The sequence below is a fragment of the Passer montanus genome, unplaced genomic scaffold (assembly GCF_014805655.1).
Source record: "Passer montanus isolate IOZ18808 unplaced genomic scaffold, ASM1480565v1 scaffold9, whole genome shotgun sequence".
Lineage (NCBI taxonomy): Eukaryota > Metazoa > Chordata > Aves > Passeriformes > Passeridae > Passer > Passer montanus.
In genome coordinates this window covers 3,608,907-3,631,681 of record NW_024374367.1, presented here as the reverse complement: position 1 = coordinate 3,631,681, position 22,775 = coordinate 3,608,907, and the positions used below count along the sequence as shown (strand labels likewise).

General features: G+C 38.4%; 1 protein-coding gene across 12 annotated transcripts in view; it reads right to left on the bottom strand.

Annotated features, from left to right (window-relative positions):
• CACNA1D (calcium voltage-gated channel subunit alpha1 D) overlaps nucleotides 1-22,775 on the bottom strand; it is a 172,279-nt gene that overhangs the window by 8,021 nt on the left and 141,483 nt on the right. For 10 of the 12 annotated variants that reach the window (XM_039734212.1, XM_039734202.1, XM_039734209.1 and 7 more), the window contains 10 exons: nucleotides 22,170-22,329; nucleotides 20,797-20,924; nucleotides 20,596-20,692; nucleotides 19,377-19,479; nucleotides 18,228-18,329; nucleotides 13,289-13,419; nucleotides 3,699-3,815; nucleotides 1,833-2,197; nucleotides 1,520-1,546; nucleotides 491-640 (listed from right to left, as the gene is read on the bottom strand). In XM_039734212.1, the coding sequence (XP_039590146.1) occupies nucleotides 491-640; nucleotides 1,520-1,546; nucleotides 1,833-2,197; nucleotides 3,699-3,815; nucleotides 13,289-13,419; nucleotides 18,228-18,329; nucleotides 19,377-19,479; nucleotides 20,596-20,692; nucleotides 20,797-20,924; nucleotides 22,170-22,329 (1,380 nt within the window). The remainder of the gene's footprint in view (nucleotides 1-490; nucleotides 641-1,519; nucleotides 1,547-1,832; nucleotides 2,198-3,698; nucleotides 3,816-13,288; nucleotides 13,420-18,227; nucleotides 18,330-19,376; nucleotides 19,480-20,595; nucleotides 20,693-20,796; nucleotides 20,925-22,169; nucleotides 22,330-22,775) is intronic. The other 2 variants (XM_039734205.1, XM_039734210.1) reach the window with 1 other exon arrangement.

Below are 22,775 nucleotides of genomic sequence, written 5' to 3'. Positions count from 1 at the left end.
TCATACAAAAAAAAAATATACAGTGACCTGAAAATTCTGTAAAATTTAGCTTTTATGCAAATCAATGGGATGGAGATTAGGGTGCCAATCTTGCCAGAATTCAGCTGGTGAATGTAGCCCATATAGCAGGAGAAGGAGAATCAAGCATGTCTGGCACTTGAGCATATCCACTTATGGATCTAAGATAAAATGGCAGCAAATTCCTCTACTTCTGGGCTGGACTTGAAATTCTTTTAAAATGGCCAGAATTGGAGATTATTTTTGAGATGCTACTGAATATAGTCAGTAGAAGGAAAACATTCCATCTTTGGAATTCTCTCCATTCCTCCTCATCATTTCCCATTTCAGCAGTTGTGGAGTATAAATTTCATTAGAGAATTTGCAGTGTGAACATGCTTAGTGAAGCCTTTACATCTATGTACCTAAAATACCAAAATATTTTTGCACGCTATTTTATTTAACAGATATTTTATTTGATAAATATCCTCACCTGTTTCCTGACAACATACTGTCATCTTCATAATATTCTTCTCCACTGTAATACTCCTGCTCTCCCAGATAATGATCATCATTGCAGTAGTCTTGCACTTCGTGTTCTTCCCGGCGAATGGTAGGTCGGCGCCCATCACCAGTGTCAGACCTGGAAGCAGCCACCAAATAGAAAATTTTATTCTATTTATATAAATTATATATTGTTTATAATGTTCTTATAGTTCTTTTAATGTTCTTCAAAGAGGAGAAGAAAAAGACAAGCATTAACAACTCTCTATCACAGGATGTGGTGTTACGGCAATGCAGTTCAGAACATGAATGATGTATCTTCCTTTATTTCCTTGTGGTACAATAGCAAAACAATAAAAGCATGCTCAGTGAAAGGATGCTCAGTGAAATAAAATACATTCAAGACATTTTTATATGATATACATTGTCATTTGGAAAAACACAGCCCCTCTCCAATGCCTGAAGTTTGCCAAAAGGCTCAAATATTAAGTGAATACACTGAGGTATTCAAAAAGAAATCTGAAATGGGTATGCAAACATTAAAACCACCACTGAGCGTCCATTTACCAATACACTTCAATTAAAACAATAGATGTTACAATGTAAAAAGTGCCTTAGAAAATATGCAGACAGAAGACCAGGAAAGATTTTGGGTTCCCTATAACAGGAACTGTACACATTAACATTTATCAAAGCTAACACCAGTGGTTTTTCCAGTCTTGTTAAGTCAATTTTTAACAAGGACTACAATCAGGTGTGATCTTTAGCCTGCTGAAAACTGCAGAAAACAGTTTTCAATTTCAAAAGGGCTTGAATAATTTTGAACTTTACCAAAAGGTTGTCCTTTTAGAACAGGCAGTAAATAAATAGACTTTAAAACTGTCACAAGTTACTGAGCATATGCATTGTTATACAGTTAATTTAGAAAAAAAAAACCCAAAAAACAAAAGGAGAGGAAAAAAATAAAGAAGAAAAACTCCCTGTCCTCTTCAATTATGTCAGAACAATACCAACTCACCTAATATATGTTTCATAGTAGCGTGTTCTGTCCAGGTAGGCCACAAAAATGAGAAAAATATTTTAAGAACAAATCATTTAGAGAAATTCTTTGGTGATTACAATGTCTGTGCTGTAACTAATGATCTCACTTTAAAGAAAATTGCTACTTTCAAACCACAGAAAAGCTTTATGCATCATCACAACTACATTTTAAATATACCTCATACATCGGTAGGCAACAGAAATGAAGATTCATATTAATTTCACTTAGCTTAAGTTTCCTATATTGTATTCATATATTTATTTTAAAATAAAGACATATTTAAGTTTACCTCCTACTGCTTGGCCTTCTTCTCTTCTCGTGGTCAGTCCTGGAGTGTGAACGGTACCCGTTCTCAGATCTGTGCTCACGGTTCCCAAAACTTGTGTGTTTTCCATGGACTTTGGACACGTTGGCATTATTGAGATTGGCATTTGTTGAGTTTGGAACGTGCTTTCCTACCGAGTTGTGATTGTGATGGTTGTGGTACACAGAGTTTCCTGCCTGATGATACATGTTTTTCTCAGTATCACTTGCAGAGGGAATTGAAGGCCGCTGGACATGTAGGGGACGGTGTGTGGTGTTGATTTGCTGAAATGAATCTCGTCTGTCACTGCTAATGTGGTTTATGTGGTTGCCAAAGAGGGCACCATTCCTCTGTTTTAGGGGAAGAGAAAGAAAAAATTATATCAGATACCTTAACAGAACATACTCTTGACAGTGACAACTTACTTTTCTCTCCTACATGCATAGAAAAGTAGCAATTCAAGTAACCTGTGATTTTTCTTTCTAATTTTATGATGCTTCGGATGGGATCTCCTGAAGTGACAAAGATGTGATTGTGGTGATGACAACATTGTATTTCAGAGTCAAATCAACAGTATGCTGTGATCATTATTCTTTTCCACACAAGTAAAAGTGACATATCCAGCTTTCTCCACATTTTATTACGCAGGAGAAACCTAGACTCCCATAAATGAACATGCACCAGCTTCCTCAGAAAGAGATGTGTTTGCTTAATTTTTGGGAAGGCCTTGGTGGAGTTCTGTGCTGCTCTCCCAGGGCATGGGTTTGCAGCAGGCGTCAGTCAGACAGGATGGAGTGCCATGCAACAGCTTGCAAGCAAATCCCAGGTAGGGAACATTCAGCTCCAGTGCTTCCATTCTTTCTTCTCGCAGAGGTACAAGAAAGAGTTTCTGTTTATTAGCCCTGGGAGTGTGATGGATGGTGAAGGAGAGGATGAGGTGCTAAGTTATGACTATGACATGCAGCTCTCTTGGACACCTGACCCAGGTTAGGGAGCCTCCCTGTCTAGCCAGGTGTGGGTCCTGGATGACAGCAGTCTGAGTTGCAGCTCAATCTAGAGAAGACAGGAGGTAATGATGGTTGGCAGAGAAATGCATCTGCTGATGGCAGCTGAGGCACTGTCTCCAGTGCCACATCCTCCTTTTTGCAAAGGACAGTAGCAAGCTATGGGGCTTCTGCTGTAATTCCTGCAGAAGCATGATTTTACATCTGCTTCTTCTGAAATGCTTGGGAAAAAATAAGTTTTCTTGCTGGCTGACAAATGGTTTGCAGACTGCCTCTGATTATAACACCAAATTTACATGCTCACCATTTAGGACTAAACAGCATAAAGAGGAAACCTATTTTTTTTTATTGATTCTTATTGATATCCCTCATGGGATTGGAAATGGCATTTTATTTAGTTGACTTCTGTGTAACCCCATGCATTCATTTTAAAATATGCAGTTCTGTGTTGTGGTTTGCTTGCATAGACTTTCATTCTCTTCTTCCTATCTACCACTGCAGAGGTTAAACCCAGTTTCAACCTTGCCACTATCAAAATCTGAGATGGCAAGGTTCATACCTTTTGATAGGATTTGCTTAAGAAAAAATAAGAATTAACGAGAAAGAATTAGGGGCAGGAGAACCACCCTGCAGGAACTGTTTCCTAAATTTATGAGGAAATGCAAGTGTCCTAATATTACCATTTTTATAGATTTATACATAAAATTTACTTCTTTATAAAATATATATATTTTCTGATTTGAGGGGTTTAAAAGTATTACTATGTTATTTCATGTTCAAGGACAAGGTCATTCTTTACTCTCATATCATACAAAAAACAATTCACATGGTTGTGTTCTGACATTACTTTATAAACATCTTCCTCCTCCTCTGGATTGTTTTCCTCTGGTTCATCATCTTGCAAGTCACAGGATATAGCTCGGCGTATTTCTGGGCCAATATCATGAAGTGTCCTTAGTCCTGCCTAAATCAATGACAACACCATAATACATTAGGAATGCAAATCCTTTTTTGCTCTTTAATTACTGGTGTTAAAATTATTTTAAAGGACAATTAACAGTTTTTGTATCCTGACATCCACAGAGGATGTATTCTGCTGTAAGTTCCTTTACTATTATTAATAAAAAGTTTATATATCCCAGTACCACCCTGGTAGTACTGAGGTGATCATGTCTATTATCACAGTGTAGACACTGACTAAAACACCACTGATTTATGGACCCCTATAGAAGAAAAAATAATCTTATTAAAAAGTGTAAGTAATCAGCAAGAACTATAATAAAATGCATTTCAATGAGATGTATATATAATGTTCAAAACATGTTTGCAGCCTGTGTCAACAAAGGAAACACAAGGAGATCTTTGCTATAGCAACAGCAATTTTAGCAGAGCTCAGATGGAAAAGAAAGCAGTGAAATAATTCCAGCTCATCTGCACTGCACTGTGATTTTCAGATATTTGGTTTAAAGTTTTTGTTTAGTTAGAAAACCATTGAGTTACAGCAGCAGAGACTCAGCAAACACCAGTTCATATTCCTCGCAAGTTTGCTACCACAAGCAACATTTAGGAAAAGGAATAATGCTGACACTGTCCAGGACAGACCTGCACATCAGAGAAACATCATACCCCAGGCAAGAGCTCAGTGCTTTGTGCAGGCCTTACTTCAAAAAGGAGATATTCTTCCTGGTTTAACTCTGCCTGCTATGATCCCAAGCAAGAATCACAATCTCGTTCTTCCCAGCAACTTCTTTTATCTCCTCAGATTCAGAAAAACCCAAGATGTGTGTGTTTAACCCTTTACCACTACACTTACACACGCTAAAAATCCTGCACAGCACTTGGCTGAATTTTTTATTATGATCTAAAAACGTGATTTATTCTTTTTTAGCATTTTTGAAGGAGATGTGAGGGTTGTCCCAACACAACACTGACATTGCACGTTACTTGCCCTGAGATAGCACGAGGATGTGTAGAGAATTTTGTGCATTTCAGAGCTGCAAAAGGAGCTGAGAGACCCTGGAGGATCCCAAACATGGCTTGGTCTCATTCATGCTGTTTCCTCACACACTCCTAGGAGCACATTCAGAACTGCTCAAAACAGAAACAGCTGCTTGGCTGGGGAGAACAATGGCATTTATGCAGTGTGGGCAATCAGAACCTGGAAAGGGATGAACCAAAAAGCTTTGAACCTGTAGATTTACTACAGGCTCCACTTCAGGTTTCACTCACTCCAGTATTTCCCTTCCTGGAAAAGGTGCCTGACTAATCAAATTATCTACATCTATTTGGCAATTCAGTTTTCTTCCTCAGGGATGAACTTTGAGAGTTATGCTATAATTGAACAAGGCTCTAAAAATCATTTACTAGTGAGTTAATATACAATACTCATTTCATGAATACATTGTGCTTTCTCCCACTTCTTATGCTAATTGCATAGTCAGAACCTCAGCAAGGTTGCTAATGTCATCATTTTGCAAGGTGCTAAAGGAAAGTAAAATTAACACTTTAAGGTACACCTATTCAAGGGGAAGACTAGAGGCTTCTATTGATTTAACAAAGGCATTATTTATTTACTAGAGGACTGCTATTATATTTTGGTTATTTGACCATTAGCCTGAAGAGCCACTTGCATTTCACACTCACTACCTGCTGAGTTCAGAGCAAAGAGGCACTGGCACTTTAACATAAAAAAAACCTGAGCTTAGTATGAACAGAAAACAATTTGAAAACTGCTAAAATAAGGTAATTGGTATCCAGAAAAACACCTGAGTAGACTTACAATAACACTGAACATATAATAATAAGATACACGTAATAAGATACACGTAATAAGATCCACATAATAAGAGACACAGCTAAGTCTTGATTGTCCAGAGTTGTTCATGCTGGAGGAGCCCATCTCTCAACTCTGGCTGAGTGTGCTGCTCTACACTGCACGAAAGCTCTGAGTTTTCTGCCAGCCCAGGCTGCCTTCGAGCTGAGCCCTTCTGCGAACACAGCGCTGTCAGAGAGCAGCACCAGACAAAATTTAACTCTGACAAAATCTACTGGCTCATACTTCTGTCTGCCAAATCGTGACAAAGCCCCACAAATACATGCCTGGAAGCTGAGAAAAGCCACGTGTTCGACAGCAACACATGAATAGTAATTTAATTTTCATTACATTTCCAACTGCCTTCTGGCTTACTTCTTGGTGAATTACCTCTCCTTTACTTCAGAGAAAGCAGGCAGCCTTTATCATCTCATCTCTCTCCAGTAAAACTCATTTCCAAGTAACAGACCTCTTGCATTTACACAGTCAGCAGTGAAAGAAAGAAACCTGGATCACCATAGGCAAAGGTATATGTTTATTACACTAAACCCAGCAGATTTATTCACTCACAGCCAGCACTGAAGATCTCAAGCAACACCAGTCTACAGAATTGAAATACTCCTCAGTCTATTTGCTCTAATGAATGACCTACAACAATTTTGTGAACTCTCTCCTGAAAATGACTACTCCCACTTACTGTCTCATCTTACCTGGTGCAATCCAACAGCATCATAAGTAATCTAAGGAATATTTTATGCGAAGCACCACATAATGATACTCATAATGCTCATGCTGATCTCTCACTGATAGGACAAATCTTCATTAGATCAGTCAGCAAAATTGGGACTGACATAAAAACACAGAAATTGGTACTTTCATGTCAGTAGGAAAATCCCTTCTTTGAACCTTAATGAATACTTAATGTCCTCTGCAAAGACTGAAGAGGCAGAATGGACTGATCAAACATTTGACTTTACATTCCAGCACTAAAACCAAAGATCTCTAAAACAGAAGAGTGAACACAAATATTAAAAGTGACCTTCCCCACACCTCTTCTTTGATTTACAGGGAAGAAATGTCCTTCAGACACATATTCCCTACATAATACTGCACTTTTTAGTCTACCCAGCAAGAACCCTGGTGACAATGCAACACACAAGAGAGCAATGGGAGCACTCCAATTTGTGAGGTTCTAAAAACTGCTACATTTAAATCAGAGATAAAAACAAAAGCTGAGCAGATGGGGCTCTTCAAAAAAGAGGGCCTGGATAGTGAATTGTCTACCCTTGCCAGACGTGTGCTTGTTTCTTTTTCATTAGGACTGCTAAAGTTCTTAGGAGGTGGTTTTTACCCTACACAGAACTTCATAAGATTTTATTACATACAGAGATTAAAGATGTGCCACATTCCTGAAGCACCATGTTATAATGACATTTTAAAAAAAGTCAAATTTGAGTGTTATAGAGGGATTGCTTCCTCACAGTCCTTGAGCACGGCTCTAACTCTGTTCTACAGATTTCACTAGAAGTTTGCAAAAGAAGTTATTTCTTGTTCAGACACAATGTTTAACCAAAATTTAATTTTTGATTCTTTCCTTGCTTCATCATTTTCCTTGTATGTGAGAGAAAGATGAGAAGTATCATCCCAAAGGTTACTCAGCAAAGCAGTGACACATCGAGTGCTGAACAACATAATTACATGAGAAACCCAAGCATGTCTTTAATTAGGCTTTCCCATCAATGCCCGGAATGACTGCAGATGAACATGATAATTCTGTGCAGCTGTGCTCGGGAGGCACAACAGCACCTGCAATGTTTTCTGGATGGCACAAGGCACTGATACACCAGTGCTGGGTCCTAAAGAGCATCTCAAGAGAAGATGACTGATGCCCCTGTCTCTGACACACCATTGAGACGATATAGATGTGTTTTCAAAAGCAGAAATAACAGAAATGTAGGAGTTCCTCATCCTCAGTGAGAAAAGATATATTACCAATAACTACCCCTAGACAGATTATTTAGAGACATGCCTTAAAAGGCTTGAAAGGCAACTCACACCAAACCATCAAAACATTTGGAAGTTAAACATGTAAACATTTTGAAAAGACTGCTTTTAAAAAATGCCAAACAGGTTTTAAATCAACTTCCCACATCTACAGTATGCATAAAATACTAACACCATTTTAAATACATGTCTTATAGTAAGAAATCTGTGTCTAATGCAAGACTACCATCATGACTTTCAGAAAAAAACCCTCAAATGCTTATAAATATTATAAAAATTGTTTTCCCTGTACCTAAATTCAGTCCACAACCATTTTAAGCTATGGTCTAACCTACATATACATGCAGTTTAAGCTTCTTTTAAGAAGTGCAAGCACACTACCCTTATTTAAATTATATCCTTGCCACCTACACTATTTCCAGTCAGTAAAATACCCAGTGGTCCCTCTTTTGAGGCATCCTAGAGTGGTACCAGGAACTGGAAGACACTGGCAAACTTTGCTTCACAGACTTTAGAAAAATGATGTATATTTATGTATATTGCTATATAAACTCACTAGAACTGGAAAAAAAAACCCACAAACCTTAATTCTAAATGCTTCAGTTTTCAGAGTTTCAAAATCCCAGAAGCCTGGAATGACTCTAAAAACGTTCCTGTAAACCATTAGATTTATAGGTAAAGAACATGTTTTTACTATCTGCTTATTTTAGAGCAAAGAAAACTACAAGGAGTAAAAAACCTCAGAGCTACACTGACACTTCAACATAAAAATAAACTGAGGTTAGCATGAACAGAATAAAATGACAGAACTGCTTTAGAAAGGAAATAAGCATGCAGAAAAATAGCTGAAAGACCTACACTGTAGCAGTGGACATAGGAGACATAGTAGTCAAGCCTTGATTGCCCCGGGTTCTCCATCCTGGCAGAGCTGCTCCCAGCGCTGAGCGCTGCAGCTGCACCAAGGCTCCGAGCTCCCAGCCAGCCCAGGCTGCCAGAGCTGAGCCCTTCTGGGAGCACCACACAGACAGGGGAGCACAATTAGATGGAACTTGAGCAACAAATTAACCCCTCAGCCGATGGCTATCAGAGGGTTTGGCTTTTTCCTTCTTCTATCACTGTTTACTGCAGGGTTAATAGTAGTTGTAATGTTTGCAGAGAAAAAAAAAAAGCATAATTAGTTTAATTTGAAAAATGTTTCCAAAATCAGGCTCAGGTCAATAAATCTGTGCTTTTATGTACCTGGGATGTGAAAGAGACTATCCTTTAACTTTTATGTGTGTGTATTAACAAAGAGGGCTACACATAAATAAATATGAAATATAGATGTGTTACATATCCAACACATCTATATACAGATGTTACAGTAAGTGTTTTCCATAGGAAAAATAGTGCAGAATTAGTTCATTCCCTCTCTGTGCTAGATGAAAGTAATTAAAATTGTTCATGCTTCACTTAACATCTATTTTACTAGCAATGTGACCACTGTTTGGCTCAATACAAGTTTCCATCATTACACAAAGACATGCCATTCTGACCCAGAAAATATATTTGTGGTCACTGCGTAAGTATCAGTCAACAGCACAAGAAAGGCAATGGAAACCCTTTTTGCTGGTGACCTCAGGGCATGTGTAACACCACAAAAATGGCATAAAGAGCTGACTCAAATTGGTCACCCATCATTTCAGAGCCCCTTTTTGTCTGGCCTTCATAAAGGCATGAATTCCCTGGGTCTGCAGAAGACAAACTGTGGGGCTCCAAGGGATGCTGTTACTGCAGCTCTGAAGATGGGTTTGGTGACAATGTACAAATTTAAACAAGCTGCTGTTGGTTATTGTCTGAGGTGTCCTTTTCTGAGTGAGGAGGGATTTGAAACTTCATGGCAAAAAGACTTCCTTGACTTAACAGAATGAGCAGATAATCATCCCTTCTTCACTTTCTAGGCTGCTGCCTCCCCTCTGACACGTACCCAAACAGCAGCCTGGGTTAGGCTGACAGCAAATGCTACATCCTTGAGGAAAACCTGAGCTCTACAGAATAAAAATCACCCTGAATGAATTTACTGTGAAATAAGAGGAATTCCTGCCTGCTGCACGCTCTGGCATACACAAAGCAAATCCACTTCTGCAGGGAGCTCTGCTCTTATTTTCTAACTCAACCCAAACTACAATGGTTTCTTCTCCTGTACCAAACACATCTTAAATCCAGTGTCAGAAGCAGCTGCTTCCTTTATTGGAGTTGGGTGGAGATTCTGGCCCCCAAACATGAGGGGGCTGCCAGGGACATTCTTGTGACACAGTTCACAAGTTTTGGGTTCATATAAGCTAACAAAACTCAGGCAAAGGATGCAAGTTGCAGTTCCATGTGTTAAAATGCCTGAGTCTTAATGACATAAAACCCCTATTCTGTATATTCTAGCGTTCATTCACCCTGAAGTGAAATGCTCCATGTGTCTCTCTGAAGATAACATCTTCTAAGAACAGTATTTTTACACTTGGTCATTCTTCCATTCTTCCTTCCTGAGTGCACGGACTGGATCTTTAGCTAAGTAATGTGGCTTCCAAGGGAAGATTTATTCCCCCACCTGGTGAAACAGAACTTATTAAAACAACTACTGTAGGCCATCAGAAAGCCTGACTAGACTTTCTGAGCTCACCGAATTTTACTCTATGATATGCAATTCTCTAAAACTAACTGAAGACAGTGTGGATGGCTCCCTGTCTTCTATACTACACTTTTTCTGGAAGTGCTTTTCTTGCTGCAAACATTATTTTTATGACCTTGAAGTCTAGTTGTAATATTGTGGAGATGTTGTTTTGCAGCCCTAAAAACCCTTCTTATTTTGCATGTAAAAGTTCTGAAATTAGACCACGTCACTTTTCTGCCTATGTTCATATAAGTCATTCTATCAGAGACAGCAGTATAAGAAGTACATGGTTTTAAAAGTGTTAGCTAAAACTAAGGCATCCAATTATGCCTTATGCAATATCTTAGATTGCAGCTAAAGGACTAGTTAAAAAAAAAAAAGTGTAATTTCCTTGGAAAAACAGGACCTTAGGCTATTTGACAGTTACAGGGCTTCCCTTCAGTATCTTCAAAAGTACTGAATGAAATTATTGTAAAAGATCTAGCCTACTGAGCATGAGGAATAAAAGAGGGCAGAGAAATTATATTTTTTAAAAAGCTGTTTCAGTCCAATAAAACAGGGAAAATCTCAGCATCCATTAATGTTTCTCCCAAGGCTTGTCCTTTGAATTAAAACACAATGGATTCTGTCACCAGAAGCCTTCTGTCTCACAGGAGCTTTTACTCTCTGAGGGCAGGAAAGTGTGACATGGGCAGCTGCAGGAATCAGCAGGATTATAAACTGTAACTCACCTCTTGCTTGACTCAAAGGTAAGGAAGGGACTGTAAATAGCTGAAGAGAATAGTAGGTTGTTTTCTTCCTCTCTTGCAGGAGATAGGAGATAAGGAAAGCCAGGCTAGATAATGCAGGAACTGCGGGGTTTATTAGATCCTTAAGAACCATGTTCTTCACTAATTAACCAGTTCATTCACCCCAAGAGAAAGTCACAGGTATCAGCAAAAGTACAAGAGCATTTATGGCTCATATGGCTTTTGACACAAATTGGAACAGGTGAAATTGCTTTTATCTGCGGGTTTGCTTAAGGATTTTGCAGCATGATATGCAGCTTTGTTTTAAAGCTGTGTCCTCATATAAGTAATTATTCTAACAAACACAGCATTGTGACTTTGAATTTGACATGCTGCATCTTACAGTTTAAAATTATATTATTCATTTATATGCTGGACTGGGCTGTTTTCCCCAACCACAGGTTTCAGGTCTCTTTGAAACAATATTTCCATTTTTATTCGGTCAATCAAGTTGAGTTCCTACTGATTTGTTAGAAAGACAAAAGAAGAAAAGAGGAAGATGGGGAAAAAGGAAGCAATAATCTTCCCATCTAATGGCCTGGGTCATTTCGATATAATTGTTTTAATCAGAAAAAAAAAAGTTCCATGCCTCAAATCCCACAGGTCTTTGCAGATTTCTAGTAGAGATTCATGGTGATTTTTTTAAATTGCAAAATATTTGCCTGATGACAGAGGAAGAGCTGAGTCTTTCCAGTTCCATCTTGCCCTCAGTCATTGAACAGGAAGCAGAGTCTGACAATAAACAAAATGTGACAATGTCACATTTGACAGCTCAGTGGTTCTCTCTACGTTGTTATGTGTGCAATTTCAAAAACACAAGTGGAAACCTGCAATACTGAGGCTCAAAACTTTGACCTCCTTATGCTCAAATGCTTCTGCAATAAAGAAATCTGAAAAGTCCTTCCTAAAAATCCATCATCTTTGACTGCCCTCTCAACAGTTTACAGCCTTTTTATCACTTCCAATTACCAATAATTTTCTCTTCTTTCCTATATGCAAATACAGCTCCTACATCCCTGGCAAGCCATGTGGGCACAAGCACATAGCAAGGACTGTGGTGAATCTGCCCCTGCTTGTTGCAGCTCTTACACCTGTGGTGATTTGGAATACAATCATAATCAGAGCTGCCAGCAATGACTTTCTTAGCAAATGGGAATGAAACACATTACTCACTTAACACAGCCAAGATCATTTTGCTAAACCCCAACAGGGTTTTAATAAACAGTACCTGAATCAAGTTAACACAGTTGTCCTCTTTTAGGAAGGGATTTTCTAAACATAGTCCTAAATTTTGGCATCAGAATAAAAAACTATGAGAAACAAATATATTTATAGTTTGTAGCAAACTGCTAATCATTAACTGAAATTCACCAAGTACCAATCCAATAAAAAAGGTGCAGTGTATGATGTCTGGAATTATTTGAGAACAGCTTTCCATTTGCCTGTTTCAAAGTTCATTCTACAAAGGTACCAGTGGAAAGAAGTTGTCAGAATTTGTTCTTTAGATCACATGTACTCTATGGACTGCTTGCTGCAGGCCTGTTGAGAGACAGAAGGCCAGATCTATTGTCCTTGTTTCCATGTGATAGCTTGTTTTAAGAGATAGACAGAAGTGTGTGACATTAATGCAGTATTGTTGATACTTCCTATGAAAGAAATTAATGGATGAAAAATTCAGAATTTGCAAATAATAAAAAATTAGGAAGATATTTCACCATATCATAAGTGGAAAAGAAAAAGGAAAATGAGAATTAATAAAAATGATACTGTATAAAAATCTATTTACTATGAAGTAATGCACAGTAGGAAGTTCCCTGAGAATTAGCTTTTAGCATTTTGGGTACACAAGAAATCGAAAAATTAAAGCAAAACAAAGAACACAAATGATAACTCAGAGCTTTATTTATCCAATATACAACCAGCAACTTTAGACTGTGATTTACCTGTCAGACTTGCTAAGAAATTCCATAACTATTGCTACTGTTTGAGTAATCCATAGAGAATAAGTTTTTGCACTTACCTTGTTACAGACAGAACAGCAGGATTAGCTTTTACTTTTCTGATGAATAAGGGCCAAAAGTGTCCCAGCTAAATAAAATCCTGGCAGCACTGCACAATCATCAATATTCATCTACCTGCTATTTCAAGTAAGCTCACAAAATGGTTAGTTAAAAACATAAAAAAATCACCTGCAGAGCAATCGTGGTGTTCTTCGCAGGATATTTCCCCACCAGTCCTTGTTCTTTGCGTTTCTTGAATTTCCTAAAGTAGTCCTGTATCAGGAAGGTGGCATAGAACTTCCCCACGGTTACCTCATCATCTAAATGAACAGACCAGACAGATCTCTCCCAAGTCAGCACATTTATCAATAGCCTGTACACTCACATCTGATTTGGGGGAAATGTGATGGGTGCAACAGGTACTATGCTTCCAACAATGGAGCCTGTCAGGGGCTCAAAAGCAATGTTTCAGCAAGCAGCTTTGGTTCAGTCAGCTAAGTGAACTCATCCTAATAAAAGAGAAAATTCAATACTTTACCAAGACTTGTGTACTTCTAAGTTTCTACCAAAACCATAAACATATTTGTATATATATAGAAGCTGGAGTACTGGCTTTAGTTACTTAGAGTAAACAGATTTAATAAACTCTGCTATGTCTGACGTACATTGATGTTCATAAGAGTGACTCTGCCTTTTTTTGTCACTGATGAACCACATTTGCTTGTCAGTGTATGTATTGTGTCAGTTCTGTAATGCTGAAAGGAATGAAATAACTTCCATCAGTGAATTTTGTACAATTCAAACAGCAGGCAAACAGCCAGGGCAGTAAAATGTAGCATTTTTACAGTCACTGTTGCGAACAAAATCCAAATTTGAAAGTTTCAAAAGGCAGGTGCTTTGTGAGGACACCAAAACCTCCTGGTTCATAGCAGGTTAAGGATGAATGGGGCTGTTCATGAGTCCATTGAATCATTCAGCTGGGCAAGTTTGATCTCTCAGTGACTAATGCTTGCCAGAAAACTAGAAATAGTTTTCTAATCAAAAACATTGCTTTTGTTGTCACACAATTTATTTTTTTTCCCTAGAGTTATCTGACATGAAGTTCCCTTTCCCTTCCTGCTGTACTGTTCAATCTCCTCATGCTTTTCAGTATCCAGATGTAGATTTTGGCAACAGGGTTTCTGGTTCTTGCTGCACATAAAGAGGGACTAGTGTGGTTTAGGCATCTGCTGGACTAGACTGAGCATGAAAATCTAACAAGCCCAGACATATTTTAACACACCTCTATTAGAAATTATGGAGGTTTTTTTAACATTTGATTAAAATAAAGTGTCCATGTATCTCATCAATAATATGTGCCAATGTATCTCACTGAGGATAGTATTTGCAGAACTATTTTTACATGTAATGTCTAGTTTTTGTAATTTAAATTTACTTTCTTCTTTCAGTGACTTTCTCTCATCAAAGAGGGTGAGGAATCCATTCCATGGACAATACTTTTTAAATTTATTTTTACCTCTCTGATAAAATTTATCTCAAAATGAAACCTCTACCATGCAAAATCATCTCCTCACATTAGAATGTCTGAAATGGGCTGTATGCATGTGGGAAAGTACAACAGGCTTTAAGCACAGTGAAAATGCACCCAGATTGTCTTCTCTAAGCAGTTTGTCTTTAAATATATCAAAATAAAAATAGTTATAACAATTGCTTCAAGAGATACTGGTTGGGAGACCAGTCTGTTACAGGAAGTATCTTAGCATATTAAAGAGCCTGCTCTGCCAAACTCTGACAACCCCTCAAGGGTCAGAGCCCCCCAGTTCCTCCTAGGAAAGGAGGAACTAGCAGGAAATATCAGAAACACTTCACATGGAAAGCTCACCAGTCTATGGATTCCATCTCAGCAATAAAAACCTTTTTCATTGACTCTATGAATCCCATGAATAAACTTTTGTGAACATTTGCTTTAATGTTCACCTGTAATCTCCCTTTGCAGCTCTCTTCAGGAGACTAATGGTTCATTGTATTAGGATGAGATCTCTTATACACCATGTAATGTAAACTTCCCCTTCCCTGGTTTAGACAAATCCACTGATTTGCAACATAGCTCTGGTTTCACTCCCCAGATAAGCCTTTTCCCATCCTTCATACCAAGTTCCAAGTACTTGAACAGAACTTTTAAGGAAGTGAGTTAGCAAATGGCTCCCAGAAAGGACAAGCACACAGAAGTCACAGACTGGAAATAGCAAACACTGCTGGGGGTGGCACTCAGCGTGTCTCACGTCAGGCTATGACACTGCCCTGCCACTGACTGTGCCTGGGATGCAACACCTGTGAAACACCAGGATGCAGAAATGAAGGGCCCCTACTGATCACTCTGGGCACGGACCAATTGTTCATAAGCACATCAGACCAAAGCACTGCCAGCTTGCTGGGCTGTGCCAAGGGCTGTCCGTGTCCCCACGGTGCTTGTGCGTGTCACAGGCACAGCCAGTGCTGCAGACACGAGCACACAGGAGCTGCTCCTGGCCAAGGGCAGCCATCCTTGACTCTCTTTTCTGACTCACACACATACAGCCAGATACAGACAGCTATAGGAAGGCAGCTAAGCATAACTGACCACAGAACAGACAAATCGCTAATTACAATTAGTGACAGCAATAGTAATCATTTCAAAAGGAAGCTCTTGAAGGGGCAAAAGGTACTAGGCAGGATTAAATGGATTTGCAGGCGGAGACTGGGAAGTTTAGAGAATATAGGTGAGTCCTTAGTGAGCTTTATATATTTCTCTTACTCTCTAGTCTCATTTATTCATCAAACATTTGACTGACACTCTATGTTTTTGCAAAGCAGTTTCACCTTTCTGTACTGAAAATGTGTTGCTAGCTATTAACAGTCTCACTGAGTTATAATAAGAAGTTATTTAATCAGTACTGAGAATTAACTGTTTATTTCCAGTGCATCTATTTATAATCCAAGGGGGGGGAAAAACACCTGCTATATGGATTATTTTCATTCTGCTCTGCAAATAAGTGTTCTGGAGACATGGCCATGACATACAAAGGACCCAGCATTCAGTAATATCAGCACAAGTAATACTGGAGCAAACTACTAAAAACTGCACCTCTCAATAATTTTAAGTGCAAGTGATTTTAACATAATGAATTTGAACATTTTGTTGTTTTATATTGAAGAGAATCTTCCATCTCTTGGGAAATTGTTATTATCAGGTGTCACTGGCGTTAATTCATAGACAATTTTCCATTGAATATTAAAAATGAAAACCAATTTCTACTGTACACTAAGCTATTTTACACTCCTATAGCATATGAATGTAAAATAGCTGTATTCCTCTTTTTTTTCTAGGTGCTTTACAATATTTTCAGGTAAATCATAACAAGATCTACAGAGGAACAAAGTAAACTGGAATTGAAAACTCATAGATCTGCAGGAATTCTTGACACATTCCCATTTATACTGGGTTGCCAAAGCCATCCTATTTCCTATCAACTGAGCACATCAGGTTTTCAGCCTCCCAGCTACCCTGAAGAGCTACATTTGCAGAATAAACATTTAGCAATGGATTTTAGTATAGCTGAAAATGAATACACAGCTTATACTCAGCAATGAAATGAAGCTGAAGTTAAGAGTGAATCACTAGGTGAGATTAGTTCTAGGAATGTAATCTGTACAGGTTCTTTGTCAGATTGATTTAGGCAGGCAGAGCTCGCTATTCTGAAGCATGCGTCTCTATTTCAATAAAAATGTAGGGGAATAAAGTTGGCAAGAGGCAACACTAATTCCATGCCACCACCCTAAAACAGAATTGCTTCAGAATATTCGGAAAGACTCATAGTTGAAAGGAACAGAGGCTGCAGAAAAAGCTCAAGCACATAGTTACAACAATAACAAAGCGATTCATCTATGCCATGCAAGCACTTAGGTGTAAGGCTAAAAACAACAGAGTAGAACACAAAAGTTGTTTTAAATGTGCAGTATCAGTTCCCCTTTGGAGAGTCAATTTAGCCAGATTTTTGGCTTCATCCCCACCATTATCCAGCAACCACACCACCACCAGGCTGGCTCCTCCAGCCACAGAGCTGCTGCTGCTGCTCCTGGGTGATGCCAAGAGCAGTGCAGGCAGTGCTCCTCCTCCTCCTGGCACTGAGCATCCCCGTCCAGGGCCATCCCCTTCTGGGGCCAGGGGCTGGAGTCTGAGCAGCCCTGGGAGCTGCCATAACCTGTGAAGGTACAATAAACTTCAAGAAACACCAGGAGATTACACTGGATCTGAGGATTGGATGTCTGGGTAAATATACCCAGGGTATGAGTGACAGGGAGACAGATCCTGCACCTTTAAAACTTGAAAAAGCAAGTAGAAAACGATTACCTAAACCTACACTACAGCGAATTAATAAAAATGTATATATTGAAAAAGGCTAAATATATATATCAGAATATATATATTTACAAAGAGAGATATTGACATGTCATTTTATGGCACATAAGAACATTTAATAAATGTGCCTTGTAGTTCTCACAAATGTTTGGGAATTCAGATATCTCTTTAAATAGGCCACATTCATATCTCAGTCTTATCAGCATAAATCTGAACCATTTCCATAATTTGTGGAATGGCTCTGGTTTAAACTAGTGTAACTGAGATAATTTAGCTTTTTGCTTTATTAATTTAGCAAAAAAAAATTTAAGCTGGCAATTAATTCTTTTTCCTCCCAGAAGTATTCAACATATACAAGCAAATAAGCTATAATGTAGCATAGTACAAAACATGGTGTTTTGCTCAATGCATTGAAATCAAGCTAGTTTATTTTGCTGAATGATTTGAAATCAAGACTATATTTAGGTCTAATAAGGTATTTTTTTCAAGCAAGAAAATAAGTATAACATTTTCCTTTCTCTCTCATTTTGATCTATGTTTCACTATCAGTCTCTAATATTGTCTCTTGCAATCTAATAGCATTGTCTCAATATTTATTTTGCTATTTTTTGTTGTCCTTAAATCACATTATAATTGCAAAATTTAGCAGTTTTGTTTCTTTGGTTCCTGACACTCTAGAAGGACCAACATGCACAGAGAACAGCACATGGCAGAGTTTATCAGACTGACCGCCAGCAGGAGGGACAACTTGGTCAAGTAACTTCATGCTTGTTTTCTTCCATATTTTCTTTATTACTGCTCTGAGTTCTTCATTGGCTTGCTCCAGGTTACCTGTGGCAAGGAGTGGCAAAACAGAGGATGGTAATTATGGTTATCAGCTGCAGGGAATGATTCTTTGGATATTAATTAGCTGTATACAATTAAAGACTGTGATAGAGATCCTTTGGGGCAAGCCCAGGCTATGTGATGTAGCAGACAAGGCCACAACTAAAGAGAAAAAATGGCATAAGACAGCAAATTCCTGGTGCTTTCAAATCCAGCTCTGGAGCAGTGCAGAGATCAAAGGTGACTTCCAGACCTTGGCCTCACTCTGTCACTCCTGCATAAATTGTCCAGAAAGTGATGACTTTTTCTTTACAAGCCACTTTTTCCTTGAAGCAAAGCTGAACCTTTATTTACTTAATCACAGTAATTAGTCAGTTGTACAGCTTGAAAGTTCAAACAAGTGAGTACTGAGCAGTATTTCATCTCTTGCATTGCTCACACAGCAATGCCTGAGGGGCCTTAATCTAAGTTTGTTATTGCCAGCAGAACACAGAAGCAAGAGCAGTAAAAGATTGCAAAAAAACCCTGAAAAATGTGTAAAAGTAGAGAGATCTTTGAAACATCCAGATCACACTATCTTTAAAAACCTTTCCCTCTTTAATGTAAATGAGAGAAATCTATTCAACCCAGCCAGAACTGGCCTCAACCAGACTGGGAATGCTGCTTTCAAGTGTGCAAAAGTTGCACCACTGTGGGATCCAAGGCACTGAGCTAAAAGGCAGTGAGGAAGGAGCACCTTATTTGGGCAGGAAGGGAAATTCATTTATTGCAGTAGAACTCCTGCTATGCCAGTGCTGCACATTTTTATCTGACCAGACAAAACCACAGAATAATTTCTGAGGTATTTTGGGCTCTGGTCTCACTATCCCTTTCCTTTCATTTTCTAGCAAATCATTCCTACCAACAGTGAATACAATCCATGACCTAAAAGCAAACCAGATCCAGTGAGACCAAGGCAGCCCTACTCACATCCAACAAAAGAAATAAATTGAAACTTTTCCTCATTGTGCTTTTTGACAAGGGCAGTGAAGGCTTTACAGTGAAGAATCTTACCTTCTGTTTTTATCTTTAGAGCAGTCCTAACCAAAGCAAATAAAGTAGCATTGAACATGACAGTCCCATCACTGTTGAGTGGCATATTCATGGCTACTAACCTCTGAAAATGAGAAAAGGAAAACAAATGTTGATGCTGTTTTCTTTGAAAAGAAACCTCCTGTAATGTTAGTTTTTGAAAAGCTAATGTGTTCAAAGAATAGTATTACTGAGAGGAATATAAATTATGTAAGTTCTTCAAAACAAAGTTGAGTTTTCCATCCTACCTGTGTATAATATGCAGTAATTAAGAACAATATTGCTTCTTTTTGATTTTAATGACATGTATGCTTATACAAAAGTTAAAACTGTACAGAAGATTTCTTGAGCTGTTTAATGAGCTGACTTTGAAACACTGAAGCCCAGTTTTGACTGAGGCCCACTGTGCCAGTACTAAGAACAAAAGCAGTTATTTGAGGGCACGCACTCCAGCTGCAGTCGTGTCCCAGGCTCCCCAGGGCTTCCTCATGCTCCATAAAGAACCAGAGCACCAGGTCTGAATTGTCCCAGCCCATTCATTCCTCAGGTGATGTTATGCCAGCTTATGCCAGCTACTCTGAACTGCTGTGAAAGGGGCTTTTCTCTTTGGTTCAGTCCAACCCTGCAGCAGAGTTCTCCTTCTAGAGCAGCAGTGCTGTGACCCTGACTGCCAAAGGGACACAACTTCAGCTATCAAAATCTTTTCCTAATGTCTGACTTGGATTTTCTTCTATTCTAGTTTAAAAGCATTGCTCAATGAATAATTGATGTTAGCATATAGACAGATAGAAGTTTGCTTTAAGTATGCCTTGTGGCATTGAGCCCAGAGGTTTACATGTCAACTTCACCTATTCATAAAACAGATATACAATGAATCCAAATGACAGCACTTTGTACCAGTCCTTCAATTAACATGTTTGTACTCATTCCCAATTAAATTGCAAAGATCTCAATATTCATAATTCTGAAGATATCAAATAACGTAACAATCATTCAGCTCCTTTGAATTGCTCTTCAACTTTTACATTAAAATGCCATTAATCCTCATCAAAATTACACATGTTGCCTGAAAGATTCTATAACATTTTAAATTCCCATTAATTTTCGTTCTTCTCATTTGCTGCTACATATTGTTGCACACTATTATTCACTCCAGCCTGGTGTACCACGTTGCAGCCAGATGAAATCAGGTGGAACCCACCTTGCAGGCCACTCGGTGAGGGCACAACTTGCCAAAACCGAGCGGTGGCTGAATCCGTCTCAGCAGCGTCACCACATCGAGGTGCTTTATCCTTCCCCTAGAACAACACACACCAGTGAACAAACATCCACTCCCAAAATATACACCCTGCTCTGCTTCTTTTTGCCAAATAAATAACATCAGAGAAATGATCTAACTTACTTTGCTTCAGGGTCATATTCTGACCATATTCTTTTGAATTCATCCAGATGATGGGGGCCCAGAATAGACCAGTCACGTGTCAAATAATCAAAATTATCCATAATGACAGCCACAAATAAGTTTATAATCTAAAAAAAAAAAAAATTAAGAACAGTTTTCCTTGATTTTTTTGAATTTTTAACAATTTATTATGTAGTGGCTTAAGAACTCAAGTAAATCAATAGTTTTTGGCAAATATCACCAAATGTCACTGAAAATATTTGCATTTAACTAAATGGAAGTCTATCAAATAATGACTTAAGAAGAACATGGTATTTTAGAGTACTCAATTTTTTGACATAGGCTACAACACAGTTTTGTTTCTCTTCCTCAATTTACCAGATCCCACTATGTCAAACTGAAGAATGGATCCAATATGCACATTATGACACAGTGTATATCTCAGGAATAGGATTCAATTTCGTGACAATTCATTAACAGAGAAAGTGGCACAGAGCAACAGAACATATGTTTACATCAGTTCACAGAATTTTGTTGGACGCCTCTCCTTTTGCAAGGAAACAATTACTGTGAATAGAACAAATCAATCAGCTTATACCAGACACCTGCAATGAGGAAAAACATATTTCAATGATTATTTCACAGCAAATAATCCATTTCCGCCACAGATTAGGGTGAAAGGTTATTGTTCACTTCTTATGTGCCACATATGAGGACACTTGTAGAGATGCAAATCCAAATTCTGCTAAGTTTAAACAAACTGAGCATTACTGCTCAGTCAGGGGAATTGCATGAGGACACTTGTAGAGATGCAAATCCAAATTCTGCTAAGTTTAAACAAAACAAACAGCATTACTGCTCAGTCAGGGGAATTGCTGTTCCATTGTTAATGAATAATGAGAAATGCATGAAATAGCAGCTATGAAAAGACTGCTAACTCTGCTTTCAAACATGCAGCCAACCACCCTGCACATGTGTGCAGTCAGAAGAAAGCCTCACCCATGGGGATTTAGAATCATGGAATAGTTTGGGTTGATAAGGACCTCTAAAGGTCATCCACACCAATTCCCTGCAATAAGCAAGGACAGTTTCAACTGGATCAGGCTGCTCAGGGCTCTGTCCAACCTAACTTTGGATATTCCCAGGGATGGGGATCATCTATCACCCTTCTGGGGAACCTGTGCCAGTGTTTCACCATTCTCACTGTAAAAAATTGGTAGAAAAGATAGGATTTAAGGCTCTGTATGGAAAAACATAACCTTGCCAGATTATTTTGGATGTGGGATTTTCAGTCATTCTCTCAACACTCTTCATTCAGAAGAAACCCAAAATGTCAAAGCTCATTGCTGTTAACAAGCACAAGCTAAACTCACCAAAAATGCACAGAGCATGTAAAAACTGATAAAATAAATGATGGCAAAATTGCTTCCACATGTGTATTCTTCCCCAGGATTATAATCGGATTCAGGATCACAGCGCTTTCCAGGCAAACATGCCAGCATGATTTCCTGCCAGGCTTCTCCAGTTGCACACCTTCATAACACCACAAAGATAAATGCAGCATTATTTGATCAAGATGGATTCAAAATGAATTCATTTGTTACATTCTGTACACTTTGTATACAAGCACAAATGTGAAGACAGACTATGAACATTTCAGAGAAGAAACTAATTAAAGAAAAGTGTAGAGCAAGTTTTAGAACTGACAAGCATAATCTGACATTGCAGACACATTTTAAAAGGTAGAGTAATGTACTAAGGCTTGAATGTAAAAACTGTAACCTCAAACTGTGATTTACAAGTTAAATACTTATTGCAGTGGAGTGACTGTGTACAAAAGCAGTGTTGTGTATGAAAATCAGTCATAAAATTTCTAAGTACATATTTGTAAAAGATGAATTTTCCCCTGTGTTGGAAGAAATGCCTCTCTAATTTCTGCTATTGCCTTTTTTTCACATTTGCATAAAGCCTGTGTGCAG